The sequence below is a fragment of the Emydura macquarii genome, unplaced genomic scaffold, assembly GCF_026122565.2.
Source record: "Emydura macquarii macquarii isolate MOO-44397 ecotype Brisbane River unplaced genomic scaffold, CSIRO-AGI_Emac_v2 contig_2207, whole genome shotgun sequence".
Taxonomy (NCBI): domain Eukaryota; kingdom Metazoa; phylum Chordata; order Testudines; family Chelidae; genus Emydura; species Emydura macquarii.
The window spans coordinates 2,724,737-2,751,379 of NW_027132344.1; the positions used below are offsets into that span (position 1 = coordinate 2,724,737).

Here is a 26,643-nt window from a genome sequence, read left to right on the forward strand (position 1 = left end):
ATGTTGCTGTGGGGCTACAAGACCGGTGCAGGTTCCTTGTGCAGCCGAGGGGATGGGAGATCAGCGCTCCCCTCCCCTTGGCTGTAGCAGGGAACACGGCAAAGTGCATCACCTAGATCCCTAAGTGCTGGGTCTCATGTCCCCCTGGCTGCAGCAGGGAAACCGCACGCGTCCTTTAGCTTTCCATCTGACTGTAGCTGGGGAGGGGAGCTTCTGGCTGAACCTGGTGGCCCTTCAGGGTTGTAAAAATGATATCTGTGGCCCTCAAGCCAAAAATGTTGGGAACCACTGGCGTAGACCATTCCTGAAAAAGATTTGGGGGTCATGGTGGCTAATCAGCTGAACGTGAATTCCCAGTGCAGTACTGTGGCCAAAAGGCTAATGTAATCATTGCATAAACAGGAATCTTGAGAAGGAGTGGAGAGGTTATGCTACCTCTGTATTTGTCATTGGTGCAACTGCTGCTGGAATACAGTGTCCAGTTCTGGCATCCACAATTCAAGAATGATGTTAATAAATCGGAGATGGATCCTGTAAACATTTAGGCATGGTAGTAACTTTATGCACATAGGTAATTCCACTGAACTCATTGAGATTGGTGTATGTAAAGTAATTTATAAGTAACTTCCAAACAACTTAAAGTAACTGTTTGTAAGATCAGGGCCTCAGAAGGTTTTCTTAAGAAGTGGAGAGCAAAGCAGCAACAGTAAAGAGAAAAATGGATGAATTTAAAGAAATGTTTCACCAAAATAAGACTGACAGTTTGGTACCCATTGGAACTACCTTTCTAAAAACCAACTTGAGTTTTTAGAATTCTTAAGGATATTCTTAAGGATGCCTACTAGAATTTGTTCAAGTAAAAAAATGGTCCGGCACATACAGAAGCAACCCCTTTGATTCATGACCAGTTATATGTCATTCACATTGCAGCATGAATTTCTGAGATTGAAATTGATTTACATTGATTTTTTTTAATGCTTTTCACAAATATTACGTTTGGCATTCAAGAGATTTTTGGAAACTTCCAGAAACTAGTCCTATAAATGACTAAGTATATTAACTTTCATTTACTGCATAACAAAATGCACAATTTACTAGCTCTCTTGTGAAAAATCTCTATTTTTAAAAAAGTTAAGATTTCTCATGCCTTAAAGTAAATGGCTGCTACTGAGCAATGACTATAGTTTTCATAATTTTCAGCTTAGTTATTTTAATGTGCATTTGATCAACAAAGGTTTAAGGGTTGTGCAGAGATTCATTTAAAACAGTGGTATCCTGCCTATTATACCAAATGAAGGCAATTTTACCAAGTACATTGATGGGTTGGTCTTCATGCTTGAAAGCTTTTAATATTTAACTATTTAAACATTTTATTGACTTTGTTTCCAGGTTATTATACCATTATATATTACCAGATATAGTTCATTTTTCCTACAATTCTCTTGCAAACCTATCTGATTATTGCAACTGACTCCTAGGTCACAGAGCTCGAGAGAAGTAAGCAGTAAAACATTAGAGTATGATAAACACTGTAAATAAATGAGTTTGTGTTTCATCGTGTTAATGAAATTACAAAGTAAATTTGTAAACTCTTTCAACAATGTCACAGAATAGGAGGTATTATAGGTGAGGTGGTGGTAACAAATTGTGTATATCATAGCAACTTGATAAAAAGTAAATGTATTCTTGAATCAAGTAAATTTCAAATGTGGTCTCTTCTTTAACTTTATAGATGTGACTTACCTAACAGAAGAGAAAGTATATGAAATTCTTGAACTGTGTAGAGAGAAAGAGGATTATTCCCCTCTAATCCGTGTAATTGGAAGAGTGTTTTCTAGTGCTGAGGCATTGGTACAAAGTTTCCGAAAAGCTAAGCAGCATACCAAGGAAGAGCTGAAGTCTCTTCAAGGAAAGGATGAAGATAAGGATGAAGATGAAAAGGAAAAAGCTGCCTGTTCAGCTGCTGCGATGGAGGAAGATTCGGGAGCATCATCATCATCTTCATCAAGAGTAGGTGACAACACACAAGGAGATAACAACCTACAAAAATTAGGCCCTGATGAAGTGTCTGTAGATATTGAAGCAGTCAGACGAGTCTACAATAGATTACTTTCTAATGAAAAAATAGAATCTGCCTTTTTAAATGCACTTGTGTACTTGTCACCTAATGTGGAATGTGACTTGACTTACCATAATGTCTATTCTCGGGATCCTAACTATCTGAATTTGTTTGTAATTGTTATGGAGAATGGTAATCTTCATAGTCCTGAATATCTGGAAATGGCTCTGCCATTGTTTTGCAAAGCAATGAGCAAGCTACCCCTGGCAGCTCAAGCAAAACTGGTGAGACTATGGTCTAAGTACAGTGCAGAGCAGATTCGGAGAATGATGGAAACATTTCAACAGCTTATTACTTACAAAGTTATAAGCAATGAATTCAACAGTCGCAATCTAGTGAATGATGATGATGCCATTGTTGCTGCTTCAAAGTGCTTGAAAATGGTTTACTATGCAAATGTAGTTGGAGGGGATGTGGACACAGACCACAATGAAGAGGAAGATGAAGAGCCCCTCCCAGAATCCAGTGAATTAACTCTTCAAGAGCTTCTGGGTGAGGAAAGAAGAAATAAAAAAGGGCCTCGAGTGGACCCACTGGAAACTGAGCTTGGTGTAAAAACTATAGATTGCCGAAAACCACTTATCCCTTTTGAGGAATTTATTAATGAACCACTAAATGATGTTCTAGAAATGGACAAAGACTACACTTTCTTCAAAGTAGAAACAGAAAACAAATTCTCTTTTATGACATGTCCCTTTATATTGAATGCTGTTACCAAGAACCTGGGATTGTATTATGACAATAGAATCCGCATGTACAGTGAACGACGCATAACTGTGCTCTACAGTTTAGTTCAAGGACAGCAGTTGAACCCGTATTTGCGACTCAAAGTGAGACGTGATCACATCATAGATGATGCACTTGTCAGGGTAAGTCATGTAATAATGTAAAACTTAAATATGCTGTACTGTAATAGTAGCTGGAACCCTTTAGTATCTTAAAAGCAAAAATGTAGTATCTTAATGTATTAGCTATTGGGTTTCTTCAAGGTGAGATGCACCGTACAAACTTAAGATCCTGTTCTGCATGCACTGTTGAGGGTACAGCATCAACAGGACTATAGATGGTAAGCACAACCCTTCTGATGTTTGCAGACTTAGAACCTAAACTGCTAAACATCTTGTCAGTTAGTAGTAAGGTTTCCAGTATTGAATGCAGCTCTTGCTACAGGACATAGGCATGCCAATTTTTTTCATGTCTATTGCAGCTCATTTTTCCTTGAGCAAACATTCTTTAAATTATCCTTTTGGGCTAAAATGTTCCATACTTGATCTTAATCCAAAGGTGAATTTTATTTTTCAGAGGGGAGTTCGAACAAAAAGCCATTCGACTGTTTTGAATTCCATGAGAGTGAAGTTTCTCTTTTTTAAAGAAAATATTTTTGATTGCATGCACGATGAGTAAAATTTACATTTTAAACTACTCCTGTGGCTTTTAGCTAAGTATATTAGTAAAACCACAGCTTATTGTTAGCAGGTGATTGATGTCTGTCCAGAACATTGTAGGGCAGAAGGAAGAGAGGCTTCGAGCACCTGAAAAGTGTACCCAGTAACCTGCTAATAAGTACCCTGCCAAGGCTTATTACGCTAAGGATATGGCTTCTTAAATTAAAATTCAATATACAAACAAAAATTGCTAGAACCACTTTTGAGCACAAAAGGATTAATGGGTTATGGAAGTTATCTATGAAAAATAGTTCATAGTAGATAAATAAAATATAGTGGAAGTTATAAAACGTATTTTCTTTTATGAATATAACAAATTAAATGTTTAAGGTTCACTTGTCTCATCAGACCATTTCTCCCCTTCCTAGTCTTTCCAGGTGCTCAACTGCTGTTCCCCTATAATTTCTGTTACTAACAAACTACACTGGTGATAGTAAATTTTTAATTTAATTTATACTGCATAGTGGACAGTACGTTAATAGTGGTTAATTGACTACAGGCTGATGCTGAATGGGAAGCTGGTTCATAAGTGTGTGTGGGATGGGGGGAGGAGGAAATGTAAAAATTGCTACCTTTTTTCACCCTTCAGCCCAGCTCCTGTTTGTCAGTTTAACTTCAAGTTAACTGTTACTGAAGCAGTAGTGCCACCTTGAAGAGAGTTGGATCCCCAAAAATCATGAGATTAAAAAAAAGATTATATTGTGTTTTTAGGTCAGTCTCTTGATTTTTAAACTCCTCTTGCCCATCCCCAGGTTGTGTGCATTTGACAATTAGTGTTGCCCATTCTCCCATATGTACTGAATAAGGTGATTTTGGCCCCTGCTGCAGGAGCTCTCACTCCCACATCTGACCGTCTCCTGCCCAGCAATTAATCCTGTCCCCCATCAGTTCTCTCCCCACCACCCCCCTCAATTCAGTTCCAACCCCCATCATCTTCAGCCATTCTACCCCCACTGCCTTCAGTTCACCCTCCCAGCACTCACCCTATCTGCTCAAAACCCACCATCAATATAGCCTCCATCCCATCAGCCCCCACCCTCCTCAGTTCAGTCCCCCCTGCAACTCCCAGGCCATAGTTCAGCCGTCCCAACCTCACCTCTGCTCCTCGTAGGGTTCTTCACCCTCCCCAGATCTAGGGGGCTGAAGTGGGGTCTCCTTTCCCACTTACCAGCTGGAGCCCCTCCTTGTGGCAGCCAGGACGGCCAGCGAGAGCCTGCCCCACAAGGAGGGGTTCCTGCTGTCATCCCCAAGTTGCTGTGGCTCTCACTGTCAGCTCCAGGGCAGACTGACATGGGAGCCCCGGCTGCTTGGGGCAGATTAACAGCAGGAGCTCCGGCCGCCACAACAATTTCTAAGTAAAATTGATCCTGACTCATGATCTGGGGATGGAACTCTTCAAATGTCAGGATATTTTTTTCAGCCGCCTTGACATTTGAAAGTTCTATCCCCAGATCGAGTGAGGATTCATTTTACTTAGAAATCGCGGCTCTCATGATTAATTCACGAGAGTTGGCATGTCTGCTGGAGAAACAAAATTGAGAGCCCTAAACGAGCTCCCAGTTTCCATCTTATGAGTTCATTTTAACTTTCAAACAGCCTGGCTGTATCTTGGGTGGTGGTAAGTTTTATGACCAGACTGGGAAGAAGCCTCGTTCAAGTACTAGCAGTGGAACTTGTGGAGGGAAAATGGCCTTTTTCCCTGTGAACTCAGGTGAGACATTCATTCAGCACCTGAGAAATATCCACGTGGTTGTAAACCTTAACCTTCCTCTCTGTACCAGTCTTTTATCATTTGAGTAAGAATGTGCTTAGTGATTTTACTGCTTATTTGGTTTATAGCTATACCCAAATATTAGTTATGTTAGCCTCATGGAATTATTGCATAAACTCCAAGTGGCTTCTAGATGCATAAATTATGGAGGACAGAAGAAGGCAAAGTACACTTTTTCTGTGTATAGTACTCTGAAAGGATGGGCTGAAATTAGATAGCAGCCAATTTCAAAGGAGTATTAAATGTTCTACATTCATGCAGGGAGAAAATAGAGCTTCCTTTGAGGACTGATTAGGGAGGAAAAAAATATGCAAATATGTGAAAAAACACTCCAGGCTTGTCTACACTTACAGTGCCACAGCAGCACAGCTACACCAGTGCAGCGCTTAATGTAGATTAAGGGTATGTCTACGCTTCCAGGCCTGTGCCGGCGCTGCAGGATCGCTTCCGCAGGATTGATTGAGTGGGTAGTGGAGACCCCCTCAGTCAATCCTGGAAGTGCTCTCCAGACGATGCTGTAAATTCATCCCTGTGAAAAACGTGAGACTGTGTTGTCCGGAGGGCATTTCCCATTGGCACAGCACAGTGGAGACGCTGCGGTAAGTGAAAGTTAGCAAGTCAACGTGAGATACGCAAGCTACACTATGTAGCTTGCGTATCTCCCGTCGATGGCCACCAGCAGTGTGGACCAGGCCTAAGCCTTAGAAGGAGATTGCTTATTGTGGAAGGAGGTTGAAATCTTTCGACAAGAGCAAAAGCCTAGCAGTGTTTGTCTGAGGAACATACGCATTTTCAACTGGCTCCGTTTTGATTGCTTTCTAATAAACTTGGTCTCAGTCAAGACAAGCTGAATTGAATTGTGCTGTGTGTTAGTGGGGACAAGAACTGCTGGCCTTTCCTGGAAATAAAAACCTTATTTTCTACCATTACGGGAAATGGAAGTAAGTGAAGGATAGCTTTCTTTGTCAGGCAAGGGAACTGTAGATGCCAACAGATACAGTAAGGGGTCCTACATAGGCTGTTGTGAACATGGAGGAATCCATTAGACCTAATGAACACTGGGCAGGGATACAAAATACAAGACTTGAGCCTGTCTCTTGTATAACAGCAAAGTGAGGGAAACTAATTAGAACATTTATCTCCTGATATATGATGCAATTTGACATATGAATGGCACCAAAATGTATCTGACTTTGGTCCATAACTAGGTAAAAAGGCTGAAACAGCAAAGCACTGTTATCTAGTAGTTAGAGGACAAAACTGGGATTTGGGTCATCTGGGTTCTATAATATGCTTAGCCACCTCATTGTAAAGTATTTTGAGGCCTTTTGACAAAAAGCAATTACATAAATGCCAAGTATTAAATATTCCAGTATTTTATGCAAATATTTATAGAACCCTTCTTATTGTTTCTCTTTCCTCACTGGTATTCAAAACAATTTGTAGTTTAATGTTCTGTGCAAATTTCCCTGATCATAATGGATGTTAAGTAAGACAATGGGTAAAATTTTAAAAGCACATGAAAAGCCTGAGTATCATTCAAAGTATTAGTAAATGGATATTGTCAGGATCACTTACCCCATTTTAAAAGTAAAATTTTGAGATCTCACTAGATTAATAGTTAATGTGTTACATGCATATATAGAGTGTTTAGCTCGTAGGTGAGTTAATGCTGCTGTAAGAATCTTTTTTTAATACTTAGACTTTTATACATTTAAATTTGCAACTTTAATGTTAATTTATCCTGGATTTTTTGTATATTATGAAACTATTTTATTGTTGTGAACACTAATGATCAACAGTAAGTCATTACATAGAATCACAGAGTTGGAAGGGACCTCAGGAGGTCATCTAGTCCAACCCCCTGCTCAAAGCAGGACTAACTTCAGCTAAATAATCCCAGCGAGGGTTTTGTCAAGCCACAGTTTAAAAACCTCTAAATATGGAGATTCCACCACCTCCCTAGGTAACCCATTCCAGTGCTTCACCACCCTCGTAGTGAAAAACTTTTTCCTAATGTCCAACCTAGATCTCCCCCACTGCAATTTGAGACCGTTGCTCCTTGTTCTGTCATCTGCCACCACTGAGAACAGCCTAGCTCCATCCTCCCTGGAACCCCCTTTCAGGTAGCTAAAGGCTGCTATCAAATCTCCCCTCATTCTTCTCTTCTGCAGACTAAACAAGCCTAGTTCCCTCAGCCTCGCCTCATAAGTATTGTGCTCCAGCCCCCTAATCATTTTTGTTGGTCTCTGCTGGACTCTCTCCAACTTGTCCACATTCTTTTTGTAGTGGGGGGCCCAAAACTGGACACAATACTCCAAATGCGGCCTCACCAATGCTGGCAATGCTCCTACTAATGCAGCCCAATATGCTATTAGCCTTCTTGGCAACCAGGGCACACTGCTGACTCATCTCCAGCTTCTTATCCACTGTAAACCCCGGGTCCTTTTCTGCAGAACTGCTGGCCTAGCTCATCGGTCCCCAGTCTGTAGCTGTGTATGGGATTCTTCCGTCCAAAGTGCAGGACTGCACTTGTCCTTGATGAACCTCATCAGATTTCTTTTGGCCCAATCCTCCAGTTTGTTTAGGTCACTCTGTATCCTATCCCTACCTTCCAGGGTATCTACCACTCCCCCTAGTTTAGTGTCATCTGCAAACTTGCTGAGGGTGCAATCTACCCCATCTTCCAGATCATTAATGAAGATGTTGAACAAAACCAGCCCCAGCACCGACCCCTGAGGCACTCCGCTTGTGACTGGCTGCCAGCTAGACATGGAGCCATTGATCACTACTCGTTAAGCCCTATGCTGTAGCCAGTTCTCTATCCATTTTATAGTTCATTCATCCAACCCATACTACTTTAACTTGCTGATAAGAATACTGTGAGAAACCGTATCAAAAGCTTTGCTAAAGTCAAGGTATATCACATCCACTGCTTTCCCCACATCCACAGAGCCAGTCAACACTCTAAATATACAGGTCTAGCTAATTTCTTATTTCTTTGTTAATTCCATTTCATATGATGATTCACTTACATGGAGTAACTCCATTGTGAATAATTAGCTCCTTCAACCAGATGCCTCATAACATCATCTGACTCATGCATCAGTCATCCTCAAATTTATTGCTTATGGTTTTATTGATTAGTTTAAAATGGGGCTAGGAGGAGTATGTCCTCTTAAGTACATAGTTAGTTGCCTGAAAAATCTCCTGCATAATTTATTAATAAGTGGCATAAATAACTTTCAGTTGTACATCTGCTAACCATTCCATGATCATACTACTTGGGTATTGTCAAGTGGTATAAAAATAAAACTTTGCTGATCAAATATAGTATTTTAATGTAATATTAAACTAGTATTTGAAATAGTTCCTAGATAGCTGCTTTCATTTGCTTCTTGGTTGGAGGATGGAAGTGTGGTGGGGAGGGGGGTTGTTGATTAGACATAAACTTTTATGCAAAATTTTATTAAAGTCCCATATCTTTGCTTAGTCTACTTCCTTATACTTGTTCCACCTTTTTTATCTGGGCTCAAGCCTGGGATTATTTTGCAGTGCAAACATACCCACTGAGGCCTTCCAATCTATTTTATCCATTGCTGTCCAACCTGCTTCACTCTAACAGTTGGTTTTAATTACTACATCAGTCCGCAGTCTCCTTGCTCCATGCAGCATAGTAATCATACTTGTTGAAAAGGTCATTCTGAAATAACTTTTTAAACTTCCATATCAGCAGGTTTAATGACTCATTTAATACAAAATACATTAGTACAAGAAGAAAATCCCAGCAGCATGCCCATAAAAAGATTGTGTCTTGATGGAAATTACTTGGAAACTGTGCATTGTTCCTCATAACTTCTATGAATTTATAAAATTTACAATTCACTTTTGATTGCCAGCAACAGTTTAGTCCAAAGCCAACAATAAGTCATGGTTAGCTGTTAGTAAGAACATGAATTGGATAATAAAGAGGTGGGTAGTACTAAAGCCAACTGTAAACAGAAGGGGAGCAGGAGGACTCCCATCTACCCAATGTGGTAGATCTGTGACAAAACCTTCATTAACACAATTGTGACCTTTTCCAAGCAACGAAATAGCCTCTCTGTGATATTGAGATTCTCTCTAGTTCTGTGTTCTTTAACATAATTTTATTGAAATTGTTGCTGGATACACTTCATATTTGGTTCAAATATTTATTATTCCTGTGTATTACAGTATCATATTTGAGCCCTGATCAGGACCCCTTGTTCTGTGTAGTGTACAAACACACAAAAATTATTTCTTTTGTGAATAGTTTACAATCTTAAATTTAAACTGAGACACAACAGATGGATACAGTGTAGTAGGACTTTTTCCTGTGGTTGATCAGCAAACTGAATGACTGAGATAATTTGGAATATCTGGGATTATAGGCATGTACTACTGGCATACCTGTTTCTGTTGTATGGTAATGAATACAACAAGAAAAAATAAAATAAGAACTTGTCTATGCTGGGTTTTTCTTAGCAGCATAGAGAAAGTCAGTTACCTGCACTGATGCAAAATCCCCAGTTTAAACATACTCCACTAGCATAAAAAGTGATTTGTACAGGTGTGGACACTGCATTAAGGTGCACAACTGCAAACAGCTCCTCACTTTCATGCATCTGCATGATGGTGTACATCCCTTGGAGCAAAAAACTCCAGTATAGGCAATCCATAAGGCTAATTATTGGTTTTTCTCATGCCGAAAGAGTACTCCTGATTAAACAGAAAAATCATGCAATCCTATCAAAGATTCCTGTATAGAAATGACTGAATATTTCATAGTCAGTTATAGGATGAATTAATTCATATGTGTATGAAAGCAATGCATTAGTTTTCTTTTTTTTAAAAAAATAAAGAAATAAGTACAGGAGATTTCTGAGGGATCTTCTGTAGGTTGATGGGAGAAGTTGGTGAGCCTTTTTCTCTGTTCTTCCCTTTCTGGTCTTGCCTTTATTTTCCTTTTTCAGTTTTCATGCAGCTAGATACAGATATGCAGACTGTTGAATATAATGATTCCTTTCACTGAAAACTTAAAGTTAATAAGGACATTTGTTTAAATAATCCTTTTCACCAAACTTTTAGTGTGAAGAACAATGAGTTACTCACATTCAAACACTTAAATGGGATTCAGTTGATTCTAATGGAAATCGCAATTTATAATTATTCTGTTGATCAGTTTTGTATTTATTTGTCTTTTATTCTGTTTTCTATTTACACTCTCCTGTTTTGTCTATCTCGAAACCAAAAACTTTAATAAAAATAAGAGACGGCACTAATTCACTTTTGCTATTGATCAGATAATATAGTTCTCACTAGATACCTCTGCCACTTTGCCCCCAGATTCATGGCTTGCAGAATGCACCTCATCAGACTCTGGTTTTTCATTATCTTCCCATATTTACACTTGTGGTGACATCTATCTGCCTTTCAGTTTCTCAGTTTTTCCTGTATTTGTTCTATATTAATCAATTTTTCTAGTAAAATGGATATACTAATTACATGTTTGTATTGACCCAATAGCTAGAGATGATTGCCATGGAAAATCCTGCAGACTTGAAGAAGCAGTTGTACGTGGAATTTGAAGGAGAGCAAGGGGTAGACGAAGGAGGTGTTTCCAAAGAGTTTTTTCAACTGGTTGTGGAGGAAATCTTCAACCCTGATATTGGTATGCAAATTAATAACATCCTCATCTCTATGAAGTGCATGCACACTCAGTTTCTCCCCATATCTATTCCCTAATTATAGGTACTCTTTTTCTGAGAGTCGTCTTTGTACCTTGTTAAGCCACAAGGGGATCTGATTCAGTTTGGGATCCTGCATCTGACAAAGCCACTATTCCAAGGACAACCAGAATGATTGCAATACTTTTTACCACTAGTGAAAGTTACTACTTATATGTTTAGATCACTAACAAGTAATGCAATATTTTTCTTTCTACCCACATCTCAAAACTTCAATCTAAATCTCTCGGCGTCCCCTTTGGCATCCCCTTTGCTTCTAGGGCTAGTAATCAAACCTGAGAAATAAAAATAACTCTTATCAAGTGCCCAACGTAAATCTGTATAAAGAGGTGGATTTTTTTCAATTTTTCAAAATCTGACAATATAAAAATGGGTTAACTTTGTTCTCAAGTGGTGATGCTGATTTTAATTTTTCTTGAAAGTTTAGAAATAGTCTCAAATTCAAATCAACTAAAAAGAAAAGTTAGTAGTAATTTCTGGTATTACACCTGCCCTCAGTTCCGCTACTGGTTTTTGTGGTTTAAAAATCACATTTTCCTGGTGTGTTGTTTTTTAAAAAGCTTTTTTCCGTCCTGTTCTCCTTTCACCCTCCACTGCTGTGTGAAAGAGGGGGGATACAGTGAAACCAATGATACACAGTTCTATCCAAAAAGATAAAATAAACATTAAAAAAAAGTCTGTCTAGTTTCTTACAATTATAATTTTTTTAAATTCAGACAGGTCTGATTTCTCAAGTTCACTATTCCCCTTTAAAATCGTGTTGAAGATAACAGAAGGGACATTGTTATGTAGGGATGAGGAGGGAGAAGAATTGTTAAAGGGATACTTGGGCCCAAATTTAGGCTTTCAGAAAAAATGCTTTTACAAAACTTAAAAGATCACTAGAGATTTTCCCAAAAGCTTTTAAAAATTGTAATAAAAAAAGTTTGGTTACACAAATATCCCACTGTTATAGCACAACCATTGCATCACTGTGCTACAAGTATGAAAACTTGAAAGTGAAATGGAATAGTCTGTTTTCATTGTTCACTGTCAGAAAAATGAAGTGAGTAGACAACATCCATAGAAAATAATGGGCTTTTTTGAGAGCTTTCAGTTTCTCTATTATAATGCATAATACAGGAAAGGAATTAACCAGCTATTACATTAACATAACAGATTATAATTTGAACTGTTGGTATGTAACCAGTTTTTTACACCTATTGTTCACAAAGTTTTTAAAGCATTTCAGGAACTCTATTTCCTTACCTGATGCATTTCAGTGGATTTATTTCACAACCTTTAAGACCTATTTTCAGTACAGATATATATCTCATTGTTAAAATCTTCCTCTGAAAGGATGGATTATTTAATTAAATTCATACTTTAGAAAAGTAAATAGAGGGCTAGTTCTGGTCACTTTTTAATTAATTGTAATTTAGATTGTTTTGAAATCCAGCTCTTATTTTTTCTTCCTTTTTAAATGGAAGAAAAAGTCCCTGCCTTTAGTTAAGCAATTGTCTATACAATCAGCATTAATGGATCAGCAACTAAACTGCCTGAAAAACAGGCTTCCAATGCCAGCAGCAACCCTAAAGGGATATCTTAAGAGGGAAGGATTTATCTCTGAGGCCTTGTCTACACTAGAAAAGTTAAGTCAACATAAAATACATCAACTTTCAGCCACTGTTCTCTGTGGGTCAATGGAGTGCATCCTCACTAAGGGGGGTGAGGGGGAAGGGATTGTAACGTGTACATCAGCACTGTCCTGTCGACAAAACACTGTGGTGTAGACCAGGCCTAAGTCATTAGTAGCCAAGTTAGAACAGCAGAGAGCATATTGCTGTTGGGGGGCATTTGGCTTTGGCAGGCATCAGAACTGGTAGAGAGGTACCTAACTCTTGCTATCTGTCAGCCTTGCCCACACACCTCCAAGTGAAATGTATTTTCAATTAATATGCCATATTCCATGTTGTGCATATAACAAAACTACAGCAATCAAAAAGGATCACATTTGCATCACCATCACATATACATTAGATTGAAGATTTTCTCCTGTTTATCTCTTTTTATGAAACCCATGCAAGAAATCTGTAGGTGATTGGTTTTTATTTAGCAAACATTTAGGGAGAGATTTTCAAAAGCACAGAGGAGTAAATGGGGAAGTTAATGGGAATTAGGTGCTTTGTGCCTTTTAAAATGTTTAATATGCTAACAAAAAACTTTCATTTGTAACTGCTATCTAGAAATTTTCAGCTGGAATATTCCTTAATTTGATAGGAGAAATTTTTCCTGACTTTATCATTTCCCTTACAAAAGTGCATTATTAAGCTTTGAAGTCTTACAGAATTTTGTATTTTAATAAAGCACAAATTTCTGAAAGCTACCAAAAACAGTTACTCTTTAAAAATAAAAAAACTCAAAAGAATTATACCCTGGTCATTTTGTGCACTCTCCACCTAAATTGGATACATATATGAAAAAGTGTCACAGTTAGTTAATATAGCAAAACTCTGATACCTTCCTAGTTTGTCCAGGACTCCAGGCAGCAGGTGTATTTCAAACTCACACGCAAAAGGGCAAAAACACATGGACTCTGGATACCTTAAGTCTTGCCCACTGTGGTTTATGCCACAGGTATACATAGCTTAGAATCATAGCCACAGATGTATACCAGCGTTAAGATATCTGCAGCCACAGAAATTTAATCATTACAGATACAGTAGAACCTCAGAGTTACGAACACCTCGGGAGTGGAGGTTGTTCATAACTCCGAACTAAACTTTATGGTTCTTTCAAAAGTTTACAACTGAACATTGACTTAATACAGCTTTGAAACTTTACTGTGCAGAAGAAAAATGTTGCTTTCCTTTTATTTCTTTAGTAGTTTACATTTAACACAGTACTGTACTGTATTTGGCCCCCCCCCACCCTTTTTTTTAAATCTCTGCTACTGCCTGAATACATACTTCCAGTTCCAAATGAGGTGTGTGGTTGACTGGTCAAATCGTAGTTCTGGTGTTCATAACTCTGAGGTTCTACTGTAGTAAAAGGATTAAAATGGTTGAAATTATCCAAACGGCTTGCATAGGAGAAGTATATGATGAAGGTAGTACAGGAGTTGTATAGGTCTTTGATTTGAATGTGAAGCTTGATGATAATTCCTTGCACTTTTGCAGTGCCTTCCATTGAAGAAACTCATCACACTTTATAACCACAAGTTAATTTAGTTTTAGTGCACTCTGAGAGGTAGATACTCTCTTCAGTTTGTATGTGAGGAAACTGATGCAGTGGACACAGAAAATGATTTGACCAATGTCACAAAGGGAATCCATCTTAGCATTGGGAATGGAACTCAGGTCTTGGTCTTCTTTTGCTACACTCCTTGCAACTTCTGTAGTGAATGAGACAGGATGAGTCTCATTCATTCTCCAAGCTGTGCACTAACGGTTTGATTACAGTGGGATTTGGATCAGGCCCTGAATTAGGAGGGAGTCCTATGGGGAAAAAATACTGTTTATATAATTAAACACTACATACGCTCAACCTGACAGAAGTAAGGTTTGTTTCGTGATCTACCTTAATTTTGCCATTTCCTAGTTCGACTATTTCACTTTACATCCTTAAAGTTCTTACTGTAGTTTTTTAATATGGAATAAACATATAATTTAGATAGATAAATTAGAAATGCACATTTTTCCTCTCAGCATGGACATATAGTAGCACTTGAGATTTGAAATTGTGTTCAACAGCATAGATGAGAATTGGTAAGTATTTCCATGAACTCCCTTTATTCAGAGATTTATAATGGATAACTTTAGACTTGTCTCTGTTCAGTTTGCATTGGATTTAGCCTAGACATGATGCTTTTGTGTTCAGAATATATAAGAGAATTATTATGACATGAGATACAGTTTTTGTTTTCATAATGCAATTCTGTATATTTCCTTCAACGGGAAATACAACTAAATCATTTCAGATTCTTCTACTTGCTTTTGTTTTACATTTTTTTCGCAGGTAACATGCATTGTAGCATCACAGTTTAGACACTATATGCATAACATGTCATTTCTGTGAATTTGAAGATCATCTGGGTGTGTTTCAATGAGAGTGCAAGAAAATCCCAAAAATAGAATTGAGAGTGTTTGAGATCTTTGTATTCTAATGGGTGTCATAAAAATAAGTATTTATTAGGAAATTAGTGTAGATGAGTTCTGTTGCATTATAACATTATATCTGTTTAAAGTAAATTTAAAACAGCCATGTAAAATTGTACTCACCAAGAAAATGAAGGGTGAGTAAAAAATATTAGGTTGGTTATCAAAAATCATTATGAGAAAGGGAATAAGTAAATTTGTGTGCTGTGGTCTAAGTTAATTATGACAAGACTGTTTTAAAAAAAAATATTGCAATCTTCACCCTTTACTGTGGCTCTCATTGCTTCCATTATTTTGTCCCAATCTTAATTTTATTAATCAATCAAATCTTAATTTTTGACCAGTGAATAAAAATACGAATGTAACTTTTACTTTTTTGCATTATCAGTGATACTTTATGAAATATGGATTTTAATAAGCTTGTTTTCTAAATTATTCTCCTATCAATATAGCAAACAGTGCAAGAGGTGCTTATTATTGTATGTTTTAACTGTTCATTCAATTTACAGAAAGTATATGCCACCATTTTTGTTGCAGTGGTAATCTGGAAGACCAATTGGAAACTTCAATGAATTCAGAATGCAGCCTCCCACTTTGCTTAGTAGTGTGTCTCTCAGGGAACATATACTTGTGCTAAAAACTGCTTGCAGTTTCCAGTTCATTGCCGTGCTGTCTGAGAGCTCGTTTACACTTGAAAGTTAATTTGGATTAGGAGAATCCACATATGGAGTTATTCCTGAATAGCTGTTCTGGAATAACTCCGCATGTAGATAGACCCTTAAAGACTGCTTCTGTCTTTATGCATCATTCCTGTAGTTGAGATCTAGTAAGATACTTTTACAGCCCTAGATACCTGCAAGTAGGCCAACTTTTATGAATGGGCCACAACTCTGGATTTGGAATTCACTTACCGCGTTGGTTCAAGTGAGCTAGTATGTGTCAGTCTTCAGCTTTGGTCAGCTGGGGATTATTTGAGTCGGATAACCTTGTTTTGTGGTTTGGGGAGACTTTGGGAGATGTGTTATAAATGTGTGGTTTTATAATTGACGTACATATTCCTATAGGCTGTGATAATCACATTTTAGAACACTGGAAAAATACATTTATACTATGAATATGTAATTTTTTGGTAAATTAAATACAATATTAAATGTAAAATGTAATATTAGATGTGTATCTAGTGCAGATGGATTTATAAGGTGGATTTTTAAACTTCATATTTGCTATACATCTTTGTTTTTTTCCTAAATATAAAAGTAATCATTTAAAATCATCTCTTATAGGTATGTTCACATATGATGAGTCTACAAAACTGTTTTGGTTTAACCCATCCTCTTTTGAAACTGAGGGTCAGTTTACACTGATTGGCATAGTACTGGGTCTGGCTATTTACAATAACTGTATACTGGATGTACATTTTCCCATGGTTGTCTACAGGAAGCTAATGGGCAAAAAAGGAACTTTCCGTGATCTGGCAGATTCTCACCCTGTAAGTTCATTATGTTCCTTGAATTTATTACTACAGGTTGTGGGAAATATATGTTCATTTAATTGATATTTGATTTAAACGCAAGCTTACTGTCAGAATAGGTTAAAGTTAAATACCCTGTCAGGTTAGTGGTAACATTTTATGGTTATTTACTAAAACGTGTGGATTGGTAGGTAATGCTACCAGTACATTTAATTTGGAGATATATGCCTTGTCTAGCAATAGATAGGATAGCACATAGGTCTGGAGGTCAAGAGACGTGGATACTATTTCTGTCTCTGCCTCACCATATGAATGTGGGAAGTCACTTAATCTCTTTGTGCCTCAACAAACCAGTCTGTAAAATGAGAATATAATTTACCCATCTTTTCTAAAACACTTTTTAGAAATTTCCATGAAAGTACAACACTGTTGACTGTTTTTTAAAGTAAAAGGCAGTTGTGGCAGATGGAGATTATTCACAAATTCTTGAAGCAGTTATCAGTTTTCTGACATGCTTTTTACTGTCTCGCCTTCTTAAAATACCATAGAGATAAAAGGGGGATGAAGGGTGCTTTTTGCTGACCACTGTATAGGAGCAATAAGCGACAGTGAGTGTGAGTGGACGGTTAAAGCACATCACAGGTATTTTGTCCCTGTGCCTTCAACCATCCAAAGAACACCAGTAGCTTTCTAACATGCAACCTAGTGTGGTTTTTTGCTGTTAGAATGAATTATTTAAATAAATTTGAGGTAGTTTTTCCATTATTTTTGTAAGGGTTATGCAGTATATCCTTCCACTATGACAAATGGTTTAGAGAAAAAGAAAAGATAAAATGAAAGGTAAAGGTTGTTATAAATGCCTTTTAAAAACTATATTAGAAAAAATAGCTTAATTTTTTTTATAGGTTACCCAGTCTGTTTAAATTGCTTCACCTTCCAACAATATGCCAAGTCTGGCCACCCTTTCAGCTGTAGTTTGAGGGCTAATAGATACTTAAAACTTACTTTTTATTGTAAAAGCTAAAGTGAGCTATTTAAGACTCCCAGTTTAGTTTTATTTTTAATAACAAGTGAATTCAGAGTTGTCAAGAGGCCACAAACTGGGGCTATCAGTCTCATTTTTGTGGGAAGAGAGCCAGGTGGATTTTAAATTTTCAGTTTAGCTGTTACCTCTATTCCTCTTCCATAGTTGCCTGACTCTGCCATCACTACTTTAAAATCACCTTTCATAGACTCCATTAAAAAGGCCAAGATATTTAAATGCTCTTTGAGAGTTTTAAAACTATAAAATTCAAAGTAATCAGGCCACTTCAGGAATTGCTGAGTATCACAGCCAGAATTCAGAGGACAAGAGAGCCAGTTCTTGTTTAAAAAGCAGTGATTCTTAAATCAGCATTTACTAACATGGTATATTTTAAAGTGCTCATGGAGCATGGGAGGAACACAGCTGGTGAGAGGATGAGGGTTACAGCTAAAATTTATGTTAAGTATATGGGGAAAGTTCACTATTCTTTCTCCACTTAAAGAGCGCTCACACTTCAGTTTGCATCCTTGAGAGGCTCATACCTCTGTCCCCTAGTGGCAGTTCTTGAACTGCTTTTCCCTGCACCTAGGGAACTCCTCAGATGTCATACAAGGTGCAGGGCTTATTACTGCTTGAATACAGGGACTCAAAAGGCTCCTTAAACCCCTTCAAACAACTTAAATTTATTTTTTAAAATGCCACTTATCCTGGGCAATTACTGATCCTAACTTGTGCTTATTTTTCAAAGTCAGGGTCAAGGATTTAGCAACACTTGAACTTCCTCCTCTTCGTATCATGTACACAAATATTTTTTTGGTACTTCTGGTGATTATGTCCGATTCATGAACGATTGAGATTTGGTACAAAATTCTGACCTCACCCAAAAGGCATAGTTGACCAATCCATATCTAAAACTGTACTCTGGTTATCAGTGTTGATATATAGTGGAACTTGTATTTTACAGCTCTATAAAATGTTTTTATTTTATTAGGTTCTTTATCAGAGTTTAAGAGACTTGTTACAGTATGAGGGAAGTGTGGAAGATGATATGATGATAACTTTCCAAATATCTCATACGGATCTCTTCGGCAATCCAATGATGCATGATTTAAAGGAAAATGGAGATAAAATCCCTATTACAAATGAAAACAGAAAGGTAACTCACATGTTGTTCTAACGGTGGAATGGTCTTTGTCATTACTGTGTGTATCAGAATTTCAGTCAATATGTTCTAGGTATGTAACTAAAACACTAATTTCAGCTAGCTAGCGATTAAAAAAAAAAAAGTTAAATTTAAAATTCTAATAATCCAATTAGATTAAGCAGAAGAAAACACTTTTTTGTAAAATTCTCTTGCATGTATGACTTTGAGAACACCAGTTGAAGATACAGTGCATTTACTATGTTTGTGTATAACAAGTCAGAAATATTTAAGATTCCTTTTTAATGTTGTTTATAAACAACAAACTATTAACATAGATATCTACTCAGGATTCTGTTGTGGGTGTATATATAGATATCAACCCTTTGAAGATTGCTGTGTAAACTGGCTATAAAACTAGTAAATTGAAATGTGCATACTAGACTTTACATTGTATATCTCCCCGAACGCATTTTGGACTCAGCATCTGAGCATCGATCGTCTTGTAAGAAAATGTGCCAGGCCAAAAGACGATCTATTCTCTCCTCTAGTTGTAACTTGCTGCTGAATTTCATACAGATTTAGACAAAACAGAATTTTGATACATGTAGAAATAAGCTTTTGTCTGAGATTTTGAATCCTCCTATTTTGTGGTGGTTTAAACTTTTATTTTATTATGCTTGCTGTGTCCTACCAGAGTCCTTCAGATTGGCTTGGTTCCTATTATGAGAAAACAAATGTTTACAATGTCACGAAATAGGAACAAATTATTTAAAACATTAGACCAAAATGTCTTGGTGGCTGTATCTTGTTTTTTGAGGGGTAGGGTTTGGCTTTTAACTATTAAGTAAGTTTTGGGGTTGTTTTCTTACAGGAATTTGTCAATTTGTATGCCGACTACATTCTCAATAAATCAGTAGAAAAGCAGTTCAAGGCCTTTCGGAGAGGATTCCATATGGTGACCAATGAGTCTCCGCTGAAATATTTATTTAGACCAGAGGAAATTGAATTACTTATTTGTGGAAGTAGGGTAAGAAAGCTGGAATGTGCAACAAAACAAATTGCTGGTTTTCTTATCCCAAAGGTACAATTATGGGTGGTGATGAAATGTCTTACATTTACAGAATCTAGACTTTCAAGCACTAGAAGAAACTACAGAATACGACGGTGGCTATAGCAGAGACTCTCTTATTATTAGGTAAGTTCTTTAACTTTTCAGGGGCTATACAAGAAAACTATATTTTACTAAATTAATGATGAAGAGGCAGCATCTGTAATGTGAGGTTGGTATTTTTGAAGTACACACTAAACTCCAGCAAGAGCTAAGTATCATTTATTATTATTACTCAATTATCTGTAATTTCACTATGACAAGAGTATTTGAATAAAGTCAACAAATGATAAGATGTTTAACATGCTGTTATAGTATAAACTCTTTAAAAAAATACTTATCAAAAGCTGTGGAAGAAACTGAAGGGTAAAAAATGATTGTTACTTAGCTCTTGATCTTTTTTACTCATGTGCTTTCTAGTTAAGAGATGGAAGGACCCATTAGGTAATCCCCAGCCTCAGCAGGAATATTCCTTACAGTATGGTACCTGTTACTTGCCTACTGTCATAAAAAATGTCTCTGAAGAAGAGTTTCTGTGGGGTCAGAAGTGGATTAATGCTATACAGGGTTTTCCTATCCTCCTCTGAGAGAGGATGGTATAGTTCCTATAATCTTTGTCTCCATCCCCTCCAGCTCTTGGTTGTCTTTCTGTTCTAACCCTTCTCCAGTCTGTCTACATCATTATAGTATTGAAATTTCCAGGTCTGAATGAAATATTCTGTATGTAGTCTCCCTTATTTCACGGTCCTAAAGATCATTTGAATATGTTATATACTTATAAGAGAGGGATATTTTTGCTCAATGATGAATTATCCTAATAGGATTGTGTGATGGGTGGAAGTTTCATAATTTGTTCAGATGGGCCATTAGTGAGTACATTTGTTATCACATATCATCTCAACAAAAAGTCTCCAAACTATGCCATTTGTCAAAAATGGGGATATGTAAAATATTGTGTGTTTACCATAGTTATGTTTATGGAAAAATGTAAGGGCTCCAAAAACTCCTGCTCCGATTATTTTAACATAATCAGACGGACACTTTTCTGATCAATCACTGTTTTTGTTCCTCTAATACTGTAAAAAGCTTCTTCTCGGATCATTTTAACCTGTTTTGATCTTAATACACAGTTGGTAATTGACACGTGACCTGAGCTATTGTAGTCAAAATAAAATTGATGTATTTGGTAATATGATACGAGGCAGAAAGAAACAAGATTATCAGTGAATGCAATAAGGATAGCTGAAAAATAGAGCAAATAAGAACAGAATAGAAAACAAATGGGCAGCATCTGCAAAATATCTGCTAATTTTCGAATAGTCTGAAACAGTTTTGAAAGAGTTAACTAACCTTCAAAGATTTGGAAATACTTCAAATGTAGCTTCAAAGTTTCAGCGTTTAGCAAATGTTTGAATGCATTTTTGTCCAGCTCCTATATATTCAGTTTGTATGCTGATGTGTTAGAGTATCTGCAGCTGTTAATTGAAACATATTTAAGTGCATAATCCTAGTAATTGTGAAAGTTTATTTACAAGTAGGGGGAGGTCTTGTTTGTATCATATACTCCTAACAAAATTTTTCTTTTGCTTTCTCAACTTTCTTACGTTGTTAATTTCTTCCTAAATAGGGAATTCTGGGAAATAGTCCATTCATTTACAGATGAGCAGAAAAGATTATTTTTGCAGTTTACAACAGGCACGGACAGAGCACCTGTGGGAGGACTTGGAAAATTAAAGATGATTATAGCCAAAAATGGCCCAGACACAGAAAGGTAAAATATCGACCCTTTGTTTTGATAAAAAGTTTATTTTGACTTCCTAAAAATTAAGACAAATTCTGCAAAGTGAAAATACCGGTAGCTAACTCTTTAAGTATCTCTTAAATTAGCATTTTAATAATATTTTATGATGCTGTGACATCAAAGTTACATGAAAACAATGGGTATAAATTTTAAAGCAAAACTGGAGTATTGTTCTTGCCATATGTAAGCAGATGAAATAGCGGGGTATTTCTCAAAGATAATGCTTTTATGCGTGCATCCTGCATTTCAATGACTAAATTTTTCCTTTTCTGTTTTTCCTCAGATTACCTACGTCTCACACATGCTTTAATGTCCTTTTGCTTCCGGAATACTCAAGCAAAGAAAAGCTTAAAGAGAGATTGTTGAAGGCTATCACATATGCCAAAGGATTTGGCATGCTGTAATAAATAAATAAATATAACAAAAGGGATTAAAATTGGTGGTGATTATGTCCCTGTCCAAAAAAGGCCATAAGATAGTGAGCTACAGTAGTCACCTGTGTTTGTGCCTCCCTTCTTTACTGGGGACACTGGGCTGGAACAGCAGATTTCAGCTGCTTATATGAACAAATTCTTTATTTTTTCTTTTAGCGTGAAAGTATTACATATTCTTTCACTTGTATGTACAGAGAGGTTTTCCTGAATATTTATTTTAAGGGTTAAATCACTTTTGCTTGTGTTTATTACTGCTTGAAGTTGAGCCTTTTTGAGTATTTACAAGAAAACAAACTGTACTCTCCCAAGGAAAATATTGCCATCATTTGTAGACCATGTAACCTTCAAGTATGTGCTACATTTTTGTCCCTGTATCTAATCAAATCAGGAACTGTACTTTTTTGAAGAGTTTGCTTTTGACACTTGAAGTCTTGGAAAACAGTGTGATGCAATTACTGCTGTTCTAGCCCCCAAAGAGTTTCTGTTCAAAATCTTAAGAATCAATAAAGATGGAAGGGAGAACGTGGAATGTTAAACTGCAGCCTTGAGAACTTTACTTTAGTTACAGCACAACAAGTAAAACTCATTTCACGATGTGTTGTCTTCACATGTCTTGTAATATGTTGTGTGTTCATTAGCAAAGCATACTTCTTAGTATATGAAAGGGTAGGGTTTTGTTACATTGTTTTTAAAAAAAGAAAGTTTACTGGGGAAAGTGCATTTTCAGCCAAACAGCTTTAGAGTAGAGTGTGAAGTTTGTTGAAAAAAGGATAGGAAGTTGCTATATTATAAACAAGAAGCATGTGGAAGTGCACTTAAAATGAAGTTTTATTATTAATTGCCTATTACGTTGACATTTTAAATAGACAATCCAAAGTCTTCCCTACATGTTATGTCATCACCCTTATTTAATGAACTGTTGTTCCATTATCAAGGCACATGATCAGTGTTGCACCATAATCAAAAGGGATGGCGACCGTACCTTCAATTTTTCATCTAACAGTAGGCAAAATTGAAAATGATTAAAGCAAACTTGTAAGGCCTACTTTATAGTGTATATTCCCAACTACTAAATATACTGTTAGAAAGGAAATACTAAGGTTACTTTCATCTGCTACATAAAGTATACAATAGGTTTTGAATTTAAATCTAAAAATCCTACCTGAAATAAATCCTTTACCTTTCGTAGTGTGTGTGTGGAATGTTAACTTCTCTTGTTGCAAGATAAAATAAAGGGATTATGCATCTTTAGCTAAGAGGACATATATGGCATATCTCGTTTTACTGCAAGCAACAGCTGATGTGCAGAGCTGAGCTTGTGCCTTGACAATGGCTGTAACTACTACAGATCAAATCCATTTGATGATTTGTGTGACATTGGCATTAAAAGGTCTAGTTTTGAAATCATGGGAGGGAGAAAAGATGTCTTTCAGGATTATTTTAATAAATTCTTTCTAGTAATCGAAACAGACAACTGTTATGTAACTATAATGCTGAATAAAACAGTGACATTTTTCACCATGGTTCAGTGAAAAAGAAGACAGTGATTTACTTACTTGCATAAATTAACTTGGGATACCATTAAACTATTGATTTTGAAACCTTTATTTATGTGCTGAGGACTATACAAATGTGAAGCTCTCCAGAAATGACAATCAGTGTTGGCAACCCTAAGTATTCAAAATCATGAGTCAGGCCCAAAAAATCAAGATTACCTTAACAATTATGAAATGTTTTTAAATGAGATTTTTTTTAAAGGTTCTTTTCATCTGGTTTCTGGTTTTTGATCCTTTAGGGTGCACTTGGAATACATTTTCAAGATTTTCTCCACAGCCATGTGGGATGTGGGCTAGCAACTGTTTTGCATAAATGAAAGCTGAGATTCTTACTTAATCACATCTGCAGGAGCTAGGGCTTTAACAAAAAAAATCAAATATTGCAAGTCTCACTACAACAACGCTGCCTTACTGATTCATTTGGGCTCTTTGCCGTCTTCCCGTACTTTATTTAGTTGGTGAGAATAGATGTTGCTTCTGAGTGCCTTGAGGTAGTTGTAAGATTGTAAATATGGAAAGATCTTAATACCATATGTTTATTCTAGAACTGTTCAAACCATACCCCTTTAATGTGATTAAGCCTGGAAATGTTTTGAATGATATTTATGTCCAGTTCTCTTGGTGTAAGATTCATGGTGATGATTATTATTATATAGCTCCAAAAGTGTGCTAGACACTTGAGTCATGTAAAAAATACAAGGTTCTTGCTCTGAATCGATGACATTCTAAATGGATGAGAGCTTTATACTTTTTCTTCTGTAGCATAAAGTGACATTAAAATAATGTATAATTGTACTAGCTTTCAAAAAAGCATGAATTGCTTTTGAGGGAGCATTGTCAGATGCATCTGAACTTTCTAGAATTGCCAAACTTCTCATTTAAATATCTTCCTTAAAGATTCCACCTATACTGAATCCTTACTCTTGAGTTTTATCTCCTTAGCATAGCACTGATGGAATTGTCCTAGACATAAAGACTTTTTAACCACTGATGGGTAGATGGAGCAGTAGTAAGCCAGGACCCCTACTGGCAGATGAACACTACTCCTGCTCACCATAAATACTGCCCTAAAATGTTCCAGTCAGTTTCATTTACTGACCCTGTCAAGAAGAAAGGATTTCCCTCAAAAGGACTGACTTTTCTATCTCCAGCTCTCCAGGATTGCAGGAACACTGAGGGAATATCCTTCATCATCACTTAACTTCCAGCCAGGTCTGGTACAGTTAAAGTCCTACAACGTTTACTTTGGGAACTTAGGTGCACTTGTGCAGCACCTTACTTACCTCTTCTTAGGCGCTTTGGTGCATACCTTGTTTTTCAGTGGAGGAGGGGGATTTTGGAATCTTTCCAGCACCTTGGTGTTTTTATTAAGTTCACTGAGCACCTGAGCACCTTACTCTAAGACACCTATCCTAGTTCAATGCCTTGTTTGGCACTTATCAATTATTTGGTTTAACATCCAGCACTTCCTTCAGTGCCCAGGGATCTAGAGTCCCTTTATTCAGGCATGGCATTGAGGGAGGAAGGAAGGTTGCTCAAATGCTTCAAACACTTGCCAAAGGAGCACTCCTCAATAGCTGGGAACATACAGCTTGAAGTCAGTGGTACTGACCCACTACCTCATCACATATATATAAGGCAGAAGCCACCAAGAGGGCTAACAGCTCCCTGTTGTGCCCCTGACTCCAAGCAGTTTGTATTGAGGTTTCCTGACTTTGCATCGAAGCAATGAATACAAGGGAGGAGACATGATATTAGTTCCCACTATCACTCTATAGTAAGTGACATGCAGTCATTCCTGGTCCTCTGCAAGGATGCAAGGAAGCCTTTAGTGTCGTCTTTGAGTCATTCCTCCTGCCTGAGGTCAACAAGGGCCTGATCTCAGTGCAGCTGCATTGCTGGTTTACAGTAAGGCCAGTGCTCCTGTTCTAAGAATCAGTGCTTCCAACAGAAGAAGCTTTGCCTTCCCCACCGGTGCCTCTAGTACTCAGGCCTCTGACACAGCTAATGTCAGTGCTTCCTAGAGTATTTTGTGATTCCATAGTGTAGCCAGCTTGCCATTGCCAGAGCCCTGTTTGTTGGAGGCGGAACTGGGAGACCTTTTTAAAACCTCACTGGCAGCTAGTCACCTCAGACACAGGTCCTGCACATTCTGTAATGGGGGTACAAGATAATGTTTTCAGAAAATTGCCCCACCCACCAAAATGCTCCCAGGTTTCTCAGTAGCAGGAAGAGATGCTGCAGGAAATTCACTCCCTTCTGGCACAGAAAGCCTGTCTTACCAGAAAGAGGAAGCAGTCTCATTCCAGAAATGAATGAATATCTGAGCAAAGAAAAGCTCAAGACAGTCACCTTGAACCACCCACCATGCCTTATTTTTATTTAAGGCGGCAGCCATGTGTATCTTTGTGGCCACTTCCATGTACATGGGGATACTTCTCAAATAGTGGAAGTATTTCAGATTTGCAGTACTAGTTTCCTGTGTTACCTTTTGGGATACCATCAGTGCCAAATGTTTTCACAAACTGGCTGGAGGGGTAATTGTATCCCAGCTGCCCAGCTTAGAAGTTCATGTGTTCCCCTACCTGGATTAGTGGCTGACGGCACTACTTTGAAATGTGTCTAAAACTCAGTTCTTGTCATGGTGAAGTTGGAATATGGGAGTCACTAAGGGCCATGATAAATTAGACAGAGACCTGAGTTGTACCTAGCAGACAATTGGAATACATACAGGGTAATGTTTTCAGAAGTGCCTCAGGCTTGCTCTACGTTGCCAATCTGTCAGTATAACTACATTGCCTAGGGGTGTGGAAAATCCGCATCTTTGAGTGACATAGTTATACTGATATAACCCCTGGTGTGGACA

At 37.3% G+C, this 26,643-nt stretch overlaps 1 protein-coding gene across 4 annotated transcripts in view; it reads left to right on the plus strand.

The window, feature by feature from the left end:
- UBE3A (ubiquitin protein ligase E3A) overlaps positions 1–24,686 on the plus strand; it is a 98,795-nt gene extending 74,109 nt beyond the window's left edge. For all 4 annotated transcript variants that reach the window (XM_067559987.1, XM_067559989.1, XM_067559988.1 and 1 more), the window contains 8 exons: positions 1,733–2,988; positions 10,883–11,027; positions 16,523–16,728; positions 18,726–18,890; positions 19,750–19,905; positions 20,000–20,073; positions 21,614–21,757; positions 22,071–24,686. In XM_067559987.1, the coding sequence (XP_067416088.1) occupies positions 1,733–2,988; positions 10,883–11,027; positions 16,523–16,728; positions 18,726–18,890; positions 19,750–19,905; positions 20,000–20,073; positions 21,614–21,757; positions 22,071–22,191 (2,267 nt within the window). In that variant the 3' untranslated portion in view covers positions 22,192–24,686. The remainder of the gene's footprint in view (positions 1–1,732; positions 2,989–10,882; positions 11,028–16,522; positions 16,729–18,725; positions 18,891–19,749; positions 19,906–19,999; positions 20,074–21,613; positions 21,758–22,070) is intronic.
- Positions 24,687–26,643: the final 1,957 nt, after the last annotated feature.